At 36.8% G+C, this 19,242-nt stretch overlaps 2 protein-coding genes across 5 annotated transcripts in view; both read left to right on the forward strand.

Annotated features, from left to right (window-relative positions):
- Nucleotides 1-18,144, forward strand: part of LOC131426606 (zinc finger protein OZF-like) — an 84,260-nt gene extending 66,116 nt beyond the window's left edge. Inside the window, exons 1-2 of one of the 2 annotated variants that reach the window (XM_058589468.1) lie at nucleotides 12,730-13,223; nucleotides 13,289-18,144. In XM_058589468.1, the coding sequence (XP_058445451.1) occupies nucleotides 14,517-16,385 (1,869 nt within the window). In that variant the 5' untranslated portion in view covers nucleotides 12,730-13,223; nucleotides 13,289-14,516 and the 3' untranslated portion in view covers nucleotides 16,386-18,144. Of the gene's footprint in view, nucleotides 1-12,729; nucleotides 13,224-13,288 lie in introns of those variants that run through there. The other variant, XM_058589469.1, reaches the window with a different exon arrangement.
- Nucleotides 1,784-18,144, forward strand: LOC131426602 (zinc finger protein 345-like). 3 transcript variants are annotated; one of them, XR_009229117.1, is made up of 6 exons: nucleotides 1,784-1,928; nucleotides 1,989-2,444; nucleotides 2,511-3,560; nucleotides 3,629-9,996; nucleotides 10,056-10,210; nucleotides 17,612-18,144. XR_009229117.1 is itself a non-coding variant. In XM_058589462.1 (5 exons), the coding sequence occupies exons 1-5, from the start codon at nucleotides 1,828-1,830 to the stop codon at nucleotides 17,674-17,676; spliced, it is 2,304 nt and encodes a 767-aa protein (XP_058445445.1). In that variant the 5' UTR covers nucleotides 1,784-1,827; the 3' UTR covers nucleotides 17,677-18,144. The 3 variants fall into 3 exon arrangements, 1 of the variants encoding a protein (XP_058445445.1); XR_009229116.1 differs by lacking the exon at nucleotides 17,612-18,144 and adding an exon at nucleotides 10,294-11,150; XM_058589462.1 differs by lacking the exon at nucleotides 10,056-10,210 and having other exon boundaries at nucleotides 3,629-4,260.
- Nucleotides 18,145-19,242: the final 1,098 nt, after the last annotated feature.

Consider the following 19,242-nt stretch of genomic DNA (forward strand, 5'->3'; position numbering starts at 1 on the left):
ATATTTTCAACGTTTCACTTCTTATTACTTTATTTTACTAAATTATCTCTTCAATCAACTGATCAATTTGCGACGTTTTATTTGATATGCTTCCTTCCCCTTCTATGTTATTGCTTGTCTTTCAAGATTATAAATTGAATGGTAAAAATTCCTTAATATTACAAAGCTAATAACAGAGATAACATATATCGTTATATTGAATAAATAGTAAAAAATACTGGTTTGTTTGATAAATTAATGATTTTCTCCCGGTAGCCGGCTGCCCAGAACAACCAATATAACTAATTAATAATTTTAATAAATAATTGAAATAATAAAGCGGAAATAATAAGAAATCAAGTCGCGCGTGAGATCTGTTGACCTTTCTTTAGTGATTTAAAATGATTTTATACAAATTTTAAGAATAGGTGACTACAATGAATCAACTATTTTGTCTAAATCCTATTCACTCGTTTATTTTGTAGCAGGTGAGTCATTTTAAAAAAAGGGAAGTTTTTATTCGTTACGCGATGGTATTTCGAATTTTCTTACTGTTTCCACGAATAAGAACTGTGAATCAAGACTCCTCGGGACTTCAGTATCGGATATTGTTGAAACTTTCACTCACTAGTGAGTTTAGTGGTGCATCTGAGCATCTTGAAATCAGAACATACTAGGTCTCACGTGAATAATACCAATACTGAAATTTTTACTAACAAATATCCTTCTCCCGTGACACTTGTGGAGTGCGCAGTATTATATACGGCCTCTAGTAACAACAAGTGTTGGACTAACATCCCTTCCCATTCCTTAGACGATCTACGTTCGGGCCTGGCCGGCGCCGGTACTGATCAATGAATTCTGGGGTTACCAGGAGATGTACATTGAAAGCTGATTTACCAGTCCCAGCCCAACTAACCAAAAGTTCGGATAAAAGGGACTGATTTGGCTTAAGCAGCTCTAAAAATTAATCAATAGCATTCTAAGCAGCCCTTTTTTTAAGTAATTATCCACACTTGAAAGTTCGCGCGATGCAGCGGAACGAACTTCTAAGCTGCTTCTAGAATACATTGTTCAGCTTCTATACAGCGAAAAAGTTCACGCGGAACTTGTTCTGTACTTTCAAGTTGCTAAAAGTACCACGTGCACTCTTAAGCAGCGAGAAAGTTCACGCGGAACTTGTTCTGTACTTCGAACTGTCAAAAATTGCCACGTGTTTTCTTAAGCAGCTAGAAAGTTCACGCGGAACTTGATCTGTACTTTCAAGTTCTCAAAAGTTCCGCGTGTACTTTTAAGCAGCAAGAAAGTGGACTTTTTAAGTAATTGTGGAACTTCTGGTTGCTTGGGAGGTTCCCAGAAATTCCCCGTACAATTTCAGCTAATCCCGATCAGTAACGGAGTAGCAACCAGGGGTGGTCGCTCAAGCTCAAGCTCAAGCGTTATATTGTCACTGGTGTACAATGAACATTATACAAATCAATACATTACAGGTAATTCTGTATGAATGGCAACTCGGTTGGTAAATGAAAAAAATAAACACAGTCTAGATGACAGACACGATGTATTTGATAGGGTAACGTGGCGCCATCATAACATATGCGAGTACTGTCCCAACTAAAGGAATATTCGAAATGACCGTTAAAATGATTGAAGAATCTAATTTGAGTGTCCTGTCTGTTAGTCTGTGGTTCAAATGCTTTGCACATGATGCTGGCGTGTAAATTATTTTCAGTGTAGATTACTCATTTTTTGAGTACCTTTTTCCAAGCGTGTATAATTCTCTATTCGAATCCCGCCCCTGAAGTATGGAAGAATTCAAGCAAAACAACTGACCGGTTACTTTACTTGATGCTACAATATATCATTCAACATATGCAAAACTTTGCTGATATAGACCAGAGGAAGAGGAATAAACACGGTTTTGGTAGCTGCAGCTACATTTCTAGTAGGTATGACAAATACTGTCGTTCAAATTTGCGATATTTTCCGGAATCTTTATTTTTTCTCAGAAAAATGAAATCCGACCAGATACAGGATGTGATGCCAAATGAGGAGAAGCAATCCAGTAACTACATCATTTTAATGAACGATGCTCCGAATCAATACAAATGTGTGATTTGTGATGAAAAATTCCCCGAAAAGAGTACTCTCAACTCTCACGTCCTATTTCATGATGGCAAGCGACCACTAAATTGTGATATTTGCGGGAAAATTTCTACTTCGAAAAGTCACCTAATCAGTCATATGACCGTCAATACCAGGGACAAAACGTTCACGGGTAATGTATGTGGCAAAGAATTTCAAGACAAACGATCATTAAATTCCCACAATATTACAAATGAATCCACAAAACTCGATGACAGTGAAAGAACAAATGAACAAGTTAAAACTAAGGTCAATAGCGATTCATTCGATTCACAACCAAATTCATCCGATTCTGCTAGCTGCAATGAAGTGAATCGAAGGTAAATTATTTCTTATCTGTCGTTTTGATAATAGTTTCTGTAAGAAATTTGCTGGACATTTTTCAGTGAAATAATATCCTATCATACACAGGATGTTATATCAAACAAGGAGCAACCATCAACTAGCTCAGTAACATCTTCCACACCGGAAAACAATTTTTCAAATCAGTTGAAATGCCAGTTTTGTGATGAACAATTTTCTAACGAAGATTGTCTACAGAAGCACGTTTTATTGCATGGGGAAACGGCACGATTTAGTTGTGATATTTGCAGAAAAAGTTATCCTTTCATGAGAAATTTAAGGAGACATATGATCGCCCATGCCGCAAACAAACCGTTTGCGTGTGATGTATGCGGCAAAGGATTTAGTGACAAGCGAGCCTTGAAGCTCCACAACAAAATTCACACCGGAGAGCGGCCTTACAAATGCACGGTATGTGAAAAAAGTTATATCACTAATGTTCAACTAAGCAGACACATGGCTACACACACGGGTGATTATAAATACAAGTGTGATGTGTGTGGCAAAGGGTTCGGAAGCACAACACATTTAAAAGATCACAAAAACATGCATACAGGAGTGCGGCCGTACAAATGCACTGTGTGCGACAAAGATTTTCACTCTAAACCGAATCTTGCCCAACACATGAACCTTCATGAAGCGAAGCACAAGTGCACGGTATGTGGCAAAACTTTTATCAATAACGTTCTACTAAGCAGACACGTGTCTTCACACACTGGTTCTTATAAATATAATTGTGATGTGTGCGGTAAAGGTTTCGCGTTTAGATCGTATTTGAAAGACCACAGAAACGGTCATACAGGAGAGTGTCCGTATAAATGCGTTGTATGTGGAAAAGATTTCGCTACTAACCGTGCCCTAACCATTCACAAGTATATTCACACGTTTGGTCGACATCAATGTGATATTTGCGGCAAAGAGTACTCTAAAAAATTTGCCTTGAAACTGCACAAACGCATTCATACATCTTTTCCAATCAAACCAACAGACCAAGAACTCGTCATTCTGAACAAAGTGGAAAATATAACAAACGAATCCACAAAACAAAACTCGAATTCATACGATTCTGCTAGCTGCAATGAAGTGAATCGAAGGTAGGTTATTTCTTATCTGTCGTATTGAACATAGTTTCTGTAAAAAAAAACTTTCGCTCATTTTTCAGTGAAAAACCATCAACTAGCTCAGTAACATCTTCCAAACCGGAAAACAATTTTGCAAATCAGTTGAAATGCCAGTTTTGTGATGAACAATTTTCTAACGCGGATTGTCGACATAGGCACGTTTTATTGCATGAAAAAACGAAACGATTTAGTTGTGATATTTGCAGTAAAAGCTATTCTGCTAAGAAGAGTTTAGTCAGACATATGATCTCCCATACCACTGACAAACCATTTGCGTGTGATGTATGCGGCAAAGGATTTCTTGCCAAGCAAGCATTGGAGTTCCACTACAATATTCACACCGGAGAGCGGCCGTACAAATGCACTGTGTGCGACAAAGATTTTTTTTCCCAGTCGAGTCTTTCCAAACACATGCACCTTCATGGAGGAAAGTATAAATGCACGGTATGTGGCAAAACGTGTGTCTCTAACTCTGTACTAAGCAGGCACGTGTCTTCACACACTGGTTCTTATAAATATAGTTGTGATGTGTGCGGTAAAGGATTCCCGTATAGATTGCCTTTGATAGACCACAAAAACCGTCATACAGGAGAGCGTCCGTATAAATGCAGTATATGCAAAAAAGATTTTGCCACTAGACGGGCCATAGCCCGACACATATCAACTTGTTCGGGTAGGTTAGTTAGTTAGTTAGTTAGTCTCCTTATATTACATTTTGGTGAGGAAAGAGTTCCGATCACAGCTTTACAGCTTTCAATACGAGGAAATTATATTGTTACCCAACAGTGATTATTATTTATTTATGTTGATTTCCTTACCTTGAGCCTTGTGTTACCTTATCCCCAATGGTTGTATTCAATGAATTCCGTTCTTCTGTTGTCTGTTGTCATTCTACTTTATTTCCACTCTGTACATTTGTTTCTTTAAATGTATTCCATTTCGAGGAATTTTTTCTTCCATTTTCTGACTGTTTTGAACGATTATTATTATCGTTTTGATGTGGAACACATCTTTTTTTTATATACAGGTGTGCAAATCAGAAACTCAATGAAAAATACACGTAGAAATCTGGTCAGGTTTTAAACACTTACAGCTCAGTCTATTTGGTATCAATTATTAATATTATTTTATTATTTGATTGGAAATATTTCTAAATTTCGATGTGAATGTATCAAGCCACGTATTTTCAATTATAAATGATTGAAATTTTGAATAGTAGCGAACAGTGTTCTATTTTGTCTGCTAAAAACTCCGACATATCGGAATTCCCTACCATGGATGACAGTTTTGGAGGAGTAAGTGATATATCAAAGTGTAATGTATAATAAATGTTAGTTTTAAAATGCTGATTTCATTCAGTGTAGGACGAGATCTGTCAAATGAGATTCAATATATAAAGTATCGTTAGGAAGCTGGGGTTCCTACTTTGAACGTCCAACCATGCAGTTTGATCTTTTCGACTTCTCGGAAAACCCTATCCTATATGGTGAGTTATGTACCTCAGAATAAAGAAAAGGTAGGAACATAATACAAAGGAAAAGCATCGCTCTGATTGGTCAATTGATGCAAAAGCGAAGCTGTTGGGACCACACGAATCTTTGAATAGAAGTGAAATTATAGCTAACGTTTCAGTCCTACAAAAAGTGTCATAAAACGATTTGAAGCTTTAATTGGTATGCTCTGATCTTGTGTCATGCGAGTTCGGATGAAATTCCATGTTATGTCGTTTCGCCTGAGAAATTGCCAACTACCCAGGGTAAATTTTGAGTGCTTAAGATGAATTTCTAATTTATATAAGATGAACTCGATTGATAATGAGAAAAAGTTTATCGCTTCAACCTAAATCGCAGAATGGTAGAGAAACCTAACGTTATAAAAATAACTGCTTGCATACAAAGCTTGAACACAAGCTTGGCGAAGAGAAGCTTAAATATCAAAATCGTATCGCAAGCATGTACAAATATATAACTGGATACATTTAGGATATTGGTGTAATTTCGTCGGCTGTTCGGTTTTGGTTCCTAATCAAGATCAATTTAAGCAGACTCTCGTGCAATTGCGAATCCAAAAGTGTGACATTTGATTGAACTGTTTGATTGTAGATCATTAGAAATTTTGGTTGCGTTGTTCCACATCAATGGCTCGAACAACCCCATGGGGCTGATCCTTGTAGTTTTTATTATTTTTCCTTCCTTTCTTTTTCTCTCCTTTTGTGCTCTTGATTTTAAGAAGCGCTTCTGCTTCATTCCGATTGTTCCTCTCATCGACGATGTGTCATGGGAGCAAAAGTAATAGAAAGGTTAAGGGTTAGTGTACTGTATCTAAATTATGTGTGTTTTGCCACTCCGAAATGTGAACATGACACTAACGTTCAGTGATCTATTACGAAATTTATTCAGCCATAATATTAACAAGATATCCAGCACTCACATTTCCCGATCAAATCATTCCTTTTTTGAGAGCATGGCGCCCTCGTGAAGTTTGTCTTTGTGGAAAATAAATAACCCTGTTCCAGAGCTTGATTATTTTTGCCAGTTCTATAAATATTTTCCGACATTGTAAAACAATCTTGCAAAACATTTTTATGTTTAGATCCTGAGTAAAATTTCCTCTGTAATTTTTTACTCTCACAGTAAAAGAAAATACTCCAATATGAAGTTTAAATCTTTGTTTAAATACCTTGTCAAGCAAATTAAGTTCTTCTTGAAGTTCTTACCTTCCCAGATATTACTTGTTATCATATCATTTTTCAGTGCAAAATGAATCCAAATAACTTTCCATTCGTCAAGTTTTGAACTGGACCGTAGTTTTAGCTAAACATTCCCAACTAACCAAAAGTTCGGATAAAAGGGACTGAATTGGCTTAAGCAGCTCTCAAAGTTCATCAATAGCATTCTAAGCAGCCCATTTTGAAAGTAATCATCCACACATGAAAATAAGTTGTTGAGGGTTGGTTTCGTAGAGTCATTTAGTAAGCTCAATAACATTTGCTATATTCGCTCATGAACTAAACTTCTGCTAGGTACTAATATTAGATCTGAAAGTATCAGCTAGACTTCATACCTGTAATGAGCAACTATTTACCTTAAAATCACTGTGATAAATAGAAGGATCAAAAAAGGATTTCGTCTATGTAGTTCGTTTTAGGTTTTCCAACAGACGCCATATTGCGTTTGCATCCGAGTACAAAATGAACATATGGTTGACATAATGAATTCAGGTAACTACGTGGCACATGAAAAATGTGACAACAGTAATGATTCTGACATACAGTCCATTTCATATTCAATCATGATCCGATGGTTGTGAAGAAACTTTTCTTCGTTATTTGCATATACAAAGTTATTCTTCTTTTTTTTTTTTTGAATGCGCAAAATAGTAATTCAAAATCGTTTCTTTTTTAACGGTTTGGAGTCAAAATAGAATTATTTTGATATTGTTATGTTGGGCTTTTCACTAAGCATAACTGAAACCACAAAACATCGATGATTGACGTTGATTCATGTTTTCAAAACCGGATATAGAAACGGCAATGGAAAACGACGCTCTGAACTGCAAGAAGTATTTTTTTCACTCAAATGTTTAAAAACTCAACGCTTACTCTAATGTATGAATGAATGCTAGAGAACTCATGACAACGAGTTTACTTTACTCAAATCCATACTCAAATTTTGACATATTGTTCCAGTTTATGAATTTGAGTAATCGCAACTCAAACCATGAGTTATGTTCAAAGAGCGTGTACGTGATTTTTTACATAAGATCAGAGATGCCAGATATTTTCAAAGAAAATCTGTATTGCTTCGTATAAAAAATCTGTATTAATCTGTATTCACTAATAAAATGAAATTCTTACAACAAAATAATGCCAAAAGATGTTATTCTAATAGATTGTGGTTGTAGGATGGTAGATTCGATCAGTTATTGCTGCGCTCACAAGAATATTTAACGACAAAACTTCATAATTTTTTTTATATTTTTATCCACAACAATTGAATTGTAATTTCATATATTTATCTAGTTTGAAAATGTTGACTTCATAATTTGACATGGAAATTCAACGCACAATACGCAACGTCAAGTCGGGTCATACAACTCTCAGTTTGACAGTAAACTTTCATGATACCATTACTTCCTTGAATATCAGTTTGAATTGGTTTCAACATATAATATAAATGGATCTTACAACAGATTTACATATTAATTTGTGATTTGTCCGTTGATTGAAAGACTTTTATCTCATCACTGGAATCAAATACTAAAACATAGCTCAGACAGAAAAGTTTAATTTTTTCTTTCTTACTTTTTGTGAGATCTGTATAAATCTGTATTAAATTGAGGAAATCTGTATAAAATGTGTACTCTGTATTAAATCTGTATTAGCATGTAAAAATCTGTATAATACAGATAAATCTGTATAAATGGCATCTCTGCATAAGATCAACGTGTGGATTTTTTGAGTGTATGCAGAGGCTCTCACCCACATTCAGTACATCTCGGAACTATTGGCACATTCCCGCTTGTGAGGAATTCTGGCAACCGTCAGTAGGCTGGCTGCATTCCGGTAGCTGTCAACATTGTCCAGGCGAAATTACGTCATTACCTCTTTTTTCTGGTCTGTTGTCTTGTTTATTTCTCACTTCCTTATTTTTTTCTTTTTTTATTATTCGATTTCATTTGATATGCGTAAATCCCGAATGTCCATACAAAAAAACGAATCTTGAGACGAGGTAAATGAGATTGAAATATGGGTATGTTTGGTAGTGAGAGAACAATGTTATTGTCAATAATATTTTATATAATTAGTATATATGAAGTGCAATAACTGATTGTCTTTCATATGTACTTTTTATTGAAAAAATAAAACCAAGACGCTAAAAATGTAGAACCGATTCAAAACGGTTCTGCCAATCTTGTATGGTAAGAATCCGACAGAAACAGAACCGATAATAACCCCTAGGCGAAATTCTCTGCCGGAAACGGTTGTTTTATTGTTGCCAGACTTTTGCCGGAATTCGTGCAGAACTCCGGCAAAAACGGCTGGCAGACATAGCCAGCCGTCTGGGGAGAAATCTGCCCGCCGCGTACAAGTGGGTAGTAACAGACCGGCGAATACTTCTTTGGGAAGCCAAACGAACCGTCAAATTCCTATGCTACAGCATTGTCCAATCCACGTGCGAATGTGTTGGTGTGGCTATTCTCAGCAGTTGAAATGTTAATGCTAGTGTGAGTATGTTGAAATAACCCAGTGAATTTTTTCGAGCCGCATCGTGCCAATTATTGAAGACATATATGCAATAAAAAGCACTGCAATGCCAAGAGAACAGTTGAGAAAGACATAAAATCGTTCATGAAAAACTATATCACGTAATGGAACTGTCTTCTGTTCATTAGTTCATAGCTTACGAAATTCTATATGCATTTTTCGCAGTGTATGATTATGAGTCAAAAATGTTTTACCTCAGTGTAAAATTGAACCCACAACCAGAGATGCCAGTTATTTTCATAGAAAATCTGTATTACGTTGAATGAAAAATCTGTATATATCTGTATTCACCAAAAAACCGAATTTTGTACAATGAAAATAAGGTGCGGTATTGTTATTCCAACATTTCTTGGTTTTATAATGAGAAATTCAATAATATCCGACGAAATTAAATGTTGGTAAATTTTCATCAACAATCAGAATCAACAAAACGCAGTTTCGATTTCATATACTTTCATAATATTGTCTACGGACCAACGCCATCTGGAAGACTCATGCAACACTCAATTCATCGACCACTGCCGATCGCCATTACGATTTACGAGAACCCGAGATGACATAGTCTAATGATACCATTACAGTTTTAAGTTAGTCGTTAATTAAGATTAGAAAATACCCTTGGCATCTTAGAGTCTAAGCAATGTGCCTAAAATTATATTACATTATTGAATAAAAAAAAATAGTATTGTCTAGGTAAGTTGATGTGGGATCTAAGCGCTCAACTTCAAATACCAACACCTTTTTAAGATTTTCAGATCAGTTTGTGATTTGCCCATTGATTACGAATTTTTTTTCTCGTCTCGAGCTACTGAAGAGAACTCAGATGAAAAAAATATGTGTTCTTTCCATTTTTTTGTGAAATCTGTATAAATCTGTATTAAGTTTAGGAAATTTGTATAAAATCTGTAATCTGTATGAAATCTGTATGCGCATGTTAAAATCTGTATAATACAGATAAATCTGTATAATTGGCATCTCTGCCCACAACAAACTTTGACTTCGGCTCGCACACATTCTAATTTCGTATATGAATAGATCTGCGCACTCTGCATCGGTGTGAGTAACAGAGACGTCAAATTGCTCAATGGGAGTTTGACGGTTCGTTTGGCCCATCTTGCTCAATTCGAATTTTTAAGCAAAATTGTAGGATTTTGAAGTATTTATTGGTAGGAGAGAGAAACTCGATTTGTTTACTTTTGTAGGATTCGTCCTTCTTTGAAAAACAGCTGATCTCAAGTAAGGTGACGCCAGCCAGAAAAAGAAGAAAAAAAAATGTTTAAATAATTCGCGAGGTGGTCCATAGCTTTAGAGGGAATAGCGAATGTTTCTCTTGTATATTGAATAAAATCACACGAAGGTGAGTCAATTATGTTCATGTTCTGTCATAGTTGCTGAATAATTGATCGTAGTAGCTTAGGTATCAACCACTTCTATTTTCAGTAAAATGGAATTTTTCCTTCAACGAGATGGGATACTAAAAGAGGAAGAACCCGAAAACAGTCCTGCAACCTTTTCCCCATCGTCCGTTCCAACAATCGATTCCCCACTAAAGCTCGAATATGAGATTGGTGAGGAGGGATTCACGCAGAATAGTGATTTCCATCTCAAATATCAAATTTGTGATGAATTCACAAAGAAAAGTGAGCTTCCTCAAGACGTCTTAGTACCTGAAGTAGAACAGGTTTATAGTTGCGAAATTTGCGGGGAACAATTTTCAATGGAGAAAGTTCTGAACAAGCACATGATCGTTCATACTAATAACCAACAATTTATGTGTAATGTGTGCGGCAAAGAATTTCGGTATCATCAGCAACTAAAGGACCACACAAATATTCACACTGGAGAGCGTCCGTACAATTGCACTGCATGTGAAAAAAAATTTACGTCTAAAATGTTACTTGTTCAACATATGCACACTCACACAAGCCAGCGTTCGTACAAATGCAGTGTATGCGGAAAAGGATTTCCATTTAAGGGTTACCTAACTAGACACATGTCTATTCACCAAAGTAAGAACAAACATAAGTGCGAAGTGTGTGGCAAAGGCTTTAAAGAGAGTGTTACCCTCGCGAGACACAAACGCATTTATCATTCGAAAGATAAGTTTAAATGCACCATATGCGAAAAAGATATATGTAATAAGCGGTATTTTAGCATACACATGAAAATTCATGCGGATGGTTACGAGCATAAGTGTGATGTGTGCGGCAAAGGATTCATCTACAAATCGCGTTTGAAAGACCACAAAAATATTCACACCGGTGAACGGCCTTACAAATGCGCTATATGCGGAAAAGACTTCCATCGTAAAATTAAACTTTCTATGCACATGCGACTTCACACAAGCGAGCGACCGTTCAAATGCAGTGTATGCGAAAAAGAATTTTCCGTTAAGCGTTACCTAACTAAACACATGTCTATTCACCGAAATGAGGGCAAATATAAATGTGAAGTGTGTGGCAAAGCCTGGAATAATTGTGCTAACCTAACGAAACACAAACGCATTCATACGAAAGAGAAGTTTAAATGCGCCATATGTGAGAAAGATTATGCCAATAAGTGTCATCTCAGGAGACACATGAAAATTCATTTGGATGATTACGAGCATAAGTGTGATGTGTGCGGCAAAGGATTCAACTACAAATCACTCTTGAAAGACCACGAACATAGTCATACAGGTGAACGGCCTTACAAATGCACTGAATGCGGAACGGATTTTTTTCGAAAAAAAACACTATTAGTACACATGCGACTTCACACAAGCGAGGGACCGTACAAATGTACCGTATGTGGAAAAGATTTCGATATTATGGCTTACCTATCCAGACACATGCGACTTCACACAAGCGAACGACCGTACAAATGCAATGTATGTGGAAATGAATATGCCATTATGAATTACTTAACTAAACACATGCTTACTCACACGGGTGATTATAAATATAAGTGTGACGTTTGTGGCAAAGGTTTTTTAACCAGATCCCTCTTGGAAAATCATAAACGCCTTCATACAGGAGAGCGACCGTTCAAATGCACTGTATGTGGAAAAGAATATGCCATCAAGGATTCCTTAACTAAACACATGTCTATTCACCGAAATGATGGCAAATATAAATGTGAAGTGTGTGGCAAAGCCTGGAATAATTGTGCTAACCTAACGAAACACAAACGCATTCATACGAAAGAGAAGTTTAAATGCGCCATATGTGAGAAAGATTATGCCAATAAGTGTCATCTCAGGAGACACATGAAAATTCATTTGGATGGTTACGAGCATAAGTGTGATGTGTGCGGCAAAGGATTCAACTGCAAATCACTCTTGAAAGACCACGAACATAGTCATACAGGTGAACGGCCTTACAAATGCACTGAATGCGGAAAGGATTTTTTTCGAAAAAAAACACTATTAGTACACATGCGACTTCACATAAGCGAGCAACCGCACAAATGTACCGTATGTGGAAGAGATTTCGCCATTATGTCATACCTAATTAAACACATGCTTACTCACAAGGATGATTACAATCATAAGTGTGACGTTTGTGGCAAAGGATTTGTGACCAGATTACTCTTGGAAGATCATAAACGCCTTCATACAGGAGAGCGACCGTTCAAATGTACCGTATGTAGAAAAGATTTCGCGACTAAGGATTACTTAACTAAACACATGTCTAATCACCAAAGTGAGCACAAATATAAGTGCGAAGAATGTGGCAAAGCCTTTCATAATGGTGCTAACCACGCGAGACACCAACGCATTCATACGAACGAGAAGTTTAAATGCGCCATATGCGAAAAAGATTATATCACTAAGTATAATCTCAACAAACACATGAAAATTCACGTGGATGACTTCGAGCATAAGTGAGATGTATGCTGCAAAGGATTCTTCTCCGAATCACTTTTGAAAGACCACGAAAATATTCACACCGGTGAACGGCCTTACAAATGCGCCGAATGTGGGAAAGATTTCGCCGTAACGGCTTGCTTTACTAAACACATGCTCACTCACACGGATGATTATAAGCATAAGTGTGACTTTTGTGGCAAAGGTTTTGTGACCAGGAATCTTCTGAAAGATCCTAAACGCTGTCATACAGGAGAGCGACCGTACAAATGCACTGTATGTGGGAAACTTTCGCGTCTAAGATTTACCTATCCAGACACAGGTCTAACCACGAAAGGGATTACAAGTACAAGTGTGAAGTGTGTGTTAAAGGCATGAACGATAGTTCAGGCTTCACAAAACACAAAAGCCTTCATACGAACGAAAAATCAATGCACCATATGCGGAAAAAATTTTAGCTCTAAGATTGGCCAAGGATTCACAAAAGCAAGCATTTAGAGGTAGTTTGGAAACAGTTATTGAGGTTTGTTTTTTTGAATATTCGTTTGATTTGAGATCACAAAATGATTAAAGTTTGAATTGTTACAGGAACTTCACTCACTATGATGAATAACATTCAACGAGATCACATCGAACGGTGTTCGTATATTACGAACCAACTATTGTATATTGAATTCTTATTACTTACACTTTAGAGTGTATTCAGCAACACTTCGGCGCAACGCGCAACACTGCTGTCATTATGAGCAAACTTAATAAATGAGCCAGAGGCTCACTCACTTCTGTTTTTTGCAACCAACTGTGTTAGACGTGTTTTACACTTCCGGTGAAACTCTCAACGGGTGAGCACGTTGCATCGTGTTAGTCCGGAGAAAATTCGAGTATTTCGCAAGAAAGAAAGGATTTTCAGCCGTGCTTTGACGATTCGACGCAGCCACACAGCGAGATTTTCGCTTGTAGTCAAGTGAAAATAAAGTCCATTGGACTATAAACGAAAATTAACTGGCAATATAGCCTTAGTTGCTGTGCCATCAATTCGGCGTCATCTCAAGTGAGGTGACGCCAACCAGAAAAGAAGAAGAAGAAGAAGACGTGTTTTAAGAACTTAAAAGAAAACCATTATCATTACGAGCCTTCTGGAACATATTAGTGGCGACGAGGAAAAGGAAGCTGATTTCGGACACATTTCTAAGGCGCAAGGAAAATTTCGGCGTGAGGAAGCTGTTGGAGTAATTCCGGGCGCGGATAAATTTCGGAATAGCAGCGGAACGGCGGAATCGATTTCTGGACAATTTTCAGAAGCTGTGGATAAATTCGGTGTCGACGCTTAAGGTAAGCGTGACTTTTTCATTAAAACAAAAGAAACTATTGTGAGGTGGTTTTTGGTTCGCGAATCCGCTTTGTTCGCAAATTATAAGCGATTTTGTTAATTGTGATACGCCATTTTGAATTTTTTTTTCTCGCGGCGTCAGTTTTGTGGACAATTAAAATTTTTTCCTGTAAAGTTTTTGGTGGAAAGAAAAGTTTTTGCACTATATTAAGAGTGTTTTTTCTCTTTATTTTGAGAGTTAGGTACAATTTAGCACAGCAGGAGAAATCTGGCTGCGGAAACAATTTGATTGCTGCTTTGGTTCTTCGAAAAATTTCGTGACTTTGGCATTGCGTTTGTGTGAGTGACGGTTTATTCCGGTGAGTAACAGAAATATTTACAATTTATTGTTTTAAAATTTTGACTTTATATAACTTGTAATTTGTGGTAATTTGAAATTGATAGATTTTTGCCTTATATTTGATTTTGATCAGAATTTTGACAAAAATGTCCTACATGGTGGCCCCTAATATTGAACCTTACCGCAAGGGCCAATCTTTTGCCACTTGGATAAAGCGTTTGGCGGTTCATTTCTGGGTGAACAAAGTTAAAGATAATGAAAAAAAGGATCAGATGTTCATCTTGGGAGGAGATTTTTTGTTCAGTATGGCAGAAAAACTCTACCCCACAGAAGCAATGATGGAAGAAGTGTCGTATGAAATTTTAGTGCAAAAGCTTAAGGAGAGATTTGACAAAACTGATTCAGTCTTGCTCCGAAGATATAATTTCGGCACAAAGGTGCAACAACCGGGAGAATCGGCAAGCGATTTTATATTTTCGTTAAAACTCCAAGCGGAGCATTGCGAATTTGGGGAGCAAAAGAATCGTCTTATTCTTGATCGTATTTTGGTTGGGTTGTCTGATGGCTCTCTTAAGCATCGTCTTTTTACGGAGGATAGCTCCAAGTTGACGCTTGAACAGGCGGAGAATATTATCGCTACGTGGGAAATGGCGGCTACTCATTCAAAAGCTTTAACGAACAGCGATGTCGATTTGGTAGCTTCACTGGGCACTAGGTACCCTTTGACTCAAGGTAGAGGTGCAGTTATTCAACGGATGAGGGAAGCTCAGCAAAATTTTCACGGTTTGGTAAAAAGTCGGCTTGGTGTTCGACCTGAAATACGACCGGCGGAAGATAGTCAGAGAGTACAGTTTCACTCACAGCGTTTTGAACATCGTGATTCGTCGGCTAGTTCAGCTCGTGGTCAATACAAAATGGACGACCAACAATGGCCGATTGATCAGCGTATCTGCTATCATTGCGGACGTAGAGGACATGTGCGAAAGAAATGCTACAAGTGGAAGAACGAGAGCGGCAAGACGGTTAATCGTGTTGACGCACAGGAATCTATTACCAGTGCAAACCATTTAGCAGAACCATTAGATAGCTTGAGGATCCAAGATTCGGACTCAGATGGTAATATCTCAGGTGATTTACAGTGTATGAACGTTTCTTCCATAAACAAGATAAGCAATCCATGTTTATTGGATGTTAATATTGAAAATATTCCTGTACAGATGGAAGTTGACAGTGGTTCTTCTGTTTCAGTAATTGGAAAAGAATTGTTTGTTTCTAAATTCAGCCTTCCTTTATTTGAATGCTCTAAACAAATGATAGTGATAAATGGTTCCAGGTTGAAGATATCTGGGGAAGTTAAGGTTGAACATAAAGGAAGAAAAGCTAAATTGCGATTATTGGTTCTTGATTGTAGTTATCAGTTTATTCCATTATTGGGCCGACCATGGTTGGATGATTTCTTTCCCAACTGGAGAAATTATTTCCTGGACGATTGGATGCCAGTGAGCAATATTACAAAGATATACAATGAAACATTGATTACTGATTTAAAATTTCCATTTTCTGATATACGTGTCAAGAAACTATGTAAACCGGTAAACAATTTCGGAACTGATTCGATTGGAAAAGGTATCGTTCCAAAAATTGAATCAACATATGACGTTCGTTTTCTTTTGAAACAAAAAGTTTTGAAGTGTTTTGATAAGTTAATGGTGATTTTCGATAAAGAGGACATTTATTCAGTATTTGCAACTAGATTTCAAGCTGGGGTGATTATTTCACAAAATAGTCAAACCGATATAATAAAATTGGCAAATAAAAGTAACACTGGTGACGCAAAAATGAAAAGACGCATAGTTTTCTGGAATGGTTTAAGCACTACTATTAAAAGGTTTTTTGCTGCTTGTTATGTTTGTGCAAGTATGGCAATTGTTACAAAACAACAAATTATTTCAAAATTTATTTATTTATTTATTTACAATCAACAGACACAATTTGGTCCTAATGATAATTCCTAATAATATTCAGAAAATTTGTACGTATTCTGCTTCGTGACACATTAAAATCATACCCAGATGAAACGCGGTTGAACGATCTCTGTAAACCAATAATAGAACCGTTTGCGCCATAGTTGGTACGTCGTATAGGAAGTCGAAGAAAAGCACTGTTGCGGAGAGCTCTGGGTCGCACATTAATATTAATTTCGTTGAGCAAAACGGGACAGTCGATCCTACCGTTGAATATATCTGCTATTATCAAAGCGCGTGATAATTCTCGTCGTACTTGTAATGTGTCGAGACTCATTAATAACCCGCGACTTTCATAACTAGGTAGTTGATGAGGATCAGTCCACGGCAATCGACGAAGAGCGAAGCGAACGAATCTACGCTGTATTCCCTCAATTCTATGAGCACCGTTCAGGTAGCATGGGTTCCAAACTGCCGAGCAATATTCGAGAGTTGAACGAACAAGCGAGCAGTAAAGCGATTTTAGACAGTGTATGTCTGTGAAGTGCTTAGTTATTCTCATTAAGAATCCTAAGCTACGGGAAGCTTTAGCTACAATGTAACTGATGTGATGCTTGAATGTAAGTTGCTCATCGAGATGGACGCCATATTTCTCTAAATGGGTGGAGGAAGAGATAATAAGAAAAGGAACCAGTATTCCAGAAGTTTTGATGGAACTGATTGAACTCTTTGCTCGTTTTGGACTGCCAGACGTTTTAGTATCTGACAATGGTCCTCCGTTCAACTCGCATTCCTTTAAAAGTTTTCTGGAAAGACAGGGTATAAAAGTATTAAACAGTCCTCCATATAATCCTGCTAGTAATGGCCAGGCAGAGAGACTGGTAAGAACAGTAAAAGACGTTCTTAAAAAGTTCTTATTGGAACCGGGAATGCTAGAACTGAGGTTGGAAGATCAAATAAATCTATTCTTAATAAATTATAGAAATCATAACATGACGATGGAGGGCAGTTTTCCTTCTGAAAAAGTATTTTCTTATACTCCAAAAATGTTAATCGATTTGGTTAACCGTAAGAAACACTATGAAAAAATGTTAGCGACTTATACTCTAATTGGTGATGATACAAAACCGGATCATGACAATAAGGCGGATCTGCCTGATCTACTAGATACTCTGACACCAGGAGATAGTGTGTGGTATAAACACAATATGTCTCATATACGTGGAAAATGGATTAAGGCATCAGTTTTAAAACATTTATCTAAAAATTTATTGCAGATCATGGTTGGAAACGAGGCGACTACTACGGTTCATCGAAGCCAAATAAGGATCGTTACGAATAAACGAGGTTCACCATATCAGCCAAGACCATCGATGCGAATGGTCAAGACTGGTCGGCCAATCCTGACTGTCGAGGAATCTGTAGTGGCAACACAAGATGGAAGCGGTGTCCGGCAAATACCTGATCGAAATGCTATCCAACCGTCGAATGATCCTAATACACAAATTTTTAGATTTAGTAGGAAACGAAAATTTCCACCAGATCCGGTAGCGCTAACTGGCCTACCTAGGCGTTCGAAAAGAGCTAGAAAACCTAGAATCGAAAATGAATTCGAATATTTTTGAGTTTTGTTGTTACTTGAATTATTGTTCATTCTTTTTAAAGGAGGAAGAGCTATTGTATATTGAATTCTTATTACTTACACTTTAGAGTGTATTCAGCAACACTTCGGCGCAACGCGCAACACTGCTGTCATTATGAGCAAACTTAATAAATGAGCCAGAGGCTCACTCACTTCTGTTTTTTGCAACCAACTGTGTTAGACGTGTTTTAAGAACTTAAAAGAAAACCATTATCATTACGAGCCTTCTGGAACATATTACCAACGACATCATGTTTGAGGGCACTTGACACTTCTGAATATCCTCCATCATTTTAGTAAACCGTCTCACAAATTTGGGCAAACAGTACTGTGATCTATAATTTTATGACATGACTGATATGTTGCTTAAAAAAATTAAAATTGAAAAGTGCATCTTAAAGTACACCATTAGGGTAGACAACACGAAAAACATCAAGTAATTTAAGATAAAAAAAATACATTAGACGACACGTTAAACTTAAAATATTCCAATGAAAAATATGTGACAACAGCAATAATTCTGACATAAGGGTCGTTTCATATTCATATGATCCAATGGTTGTTAAGAACATCACGTGAACTCCGATGACAAAGCCATTTTTGGGATCTACGCGTGATTTAAGATTAATGTGTGAATATTTTTGAGTGTGGTTCTTCATGTGCAGAAATAAAAATAAAAATTCAGGTATATTAGATTGTTTTATTGCGTATGGGTTGATCTATTTTAGATCTACGACTAAACCATGTCAATCGCAACGCTGAGATCTAGTTTTATTTTTTGAGCACAAATTTGAAACAGATTTAAAACTGCTCGACGATTTTATTTCAAATTAATGTAAATTTGAAACACGAATAGATTACTGTTTTATATTTCTTGCGTGAGTGTGTGTAGTGAGGTCTGGCAGGCGAAATGTCAAAGCGTCGAATCACATACCGGAAATTGTCAATAAAAACAGGAAATGTTTTGCACTGAATAATACAGTATCATTTAAAATCGCTGTAGCTCACTATCATCCAGTAATTTTTTCTAGAAGTTTGTGTAAAAAATTCGTATTCTTTTCGAAAGCATTTATTTTGTTTGCTTGTTTCTGTTTGGAAACATCACAGTGAGTTGACATAACACTAATACATTAACAGACCAATATATAAATCAAGCTCGAGTTTTATTTTTGACAGTTTTCGAGCAAATTCAGCAGCTGCAAGATTCATATGGGGGGTCTATAATGTAAATGAAACTGAAACAAACGTAACCCCAGCAATCCGTTT

This window comes from Malaya genurostris, chromosome 1 (assembly GCF_030247185.1).
Source record: "Malaya genurostris strain Urasoe2022 chromosome 1, Malgen_1.1, whole genome shotgun sequence".
Lineage (NCBI taxonomy): Eukaryota > Metazoa > Arthropoda > Insecta > Diptera > Culicidae > Malaya > Malaya genurostris.

What these genes read in the sequence shown, in the direction of transcription:
- LOC131426602 (XM_058589462.1), top strand. Translation starts at nt 1,828, where the DNA reads ATGCTACAATATATCATTCAACATATGCAAAACTTTGCTGATATAGAC. An exon ending in TGCAATGAAGTGAATCGAAG is followed by an intron (nt 2,445 to 2,510) that starts GTAAATTATTTC and finishes GACATTTTTCAG; the next exon opens with TGAAATAATATCCTATCATA. An exon ending in ACACATATCAACTTGTTCGG is followed by an intron (nt 4,261 to 17,611) that starts GTAGGTTAGTTA and finishes AATTTATTGCAG; the next exon opens with ATCATGGTTGGAAACGAGGC.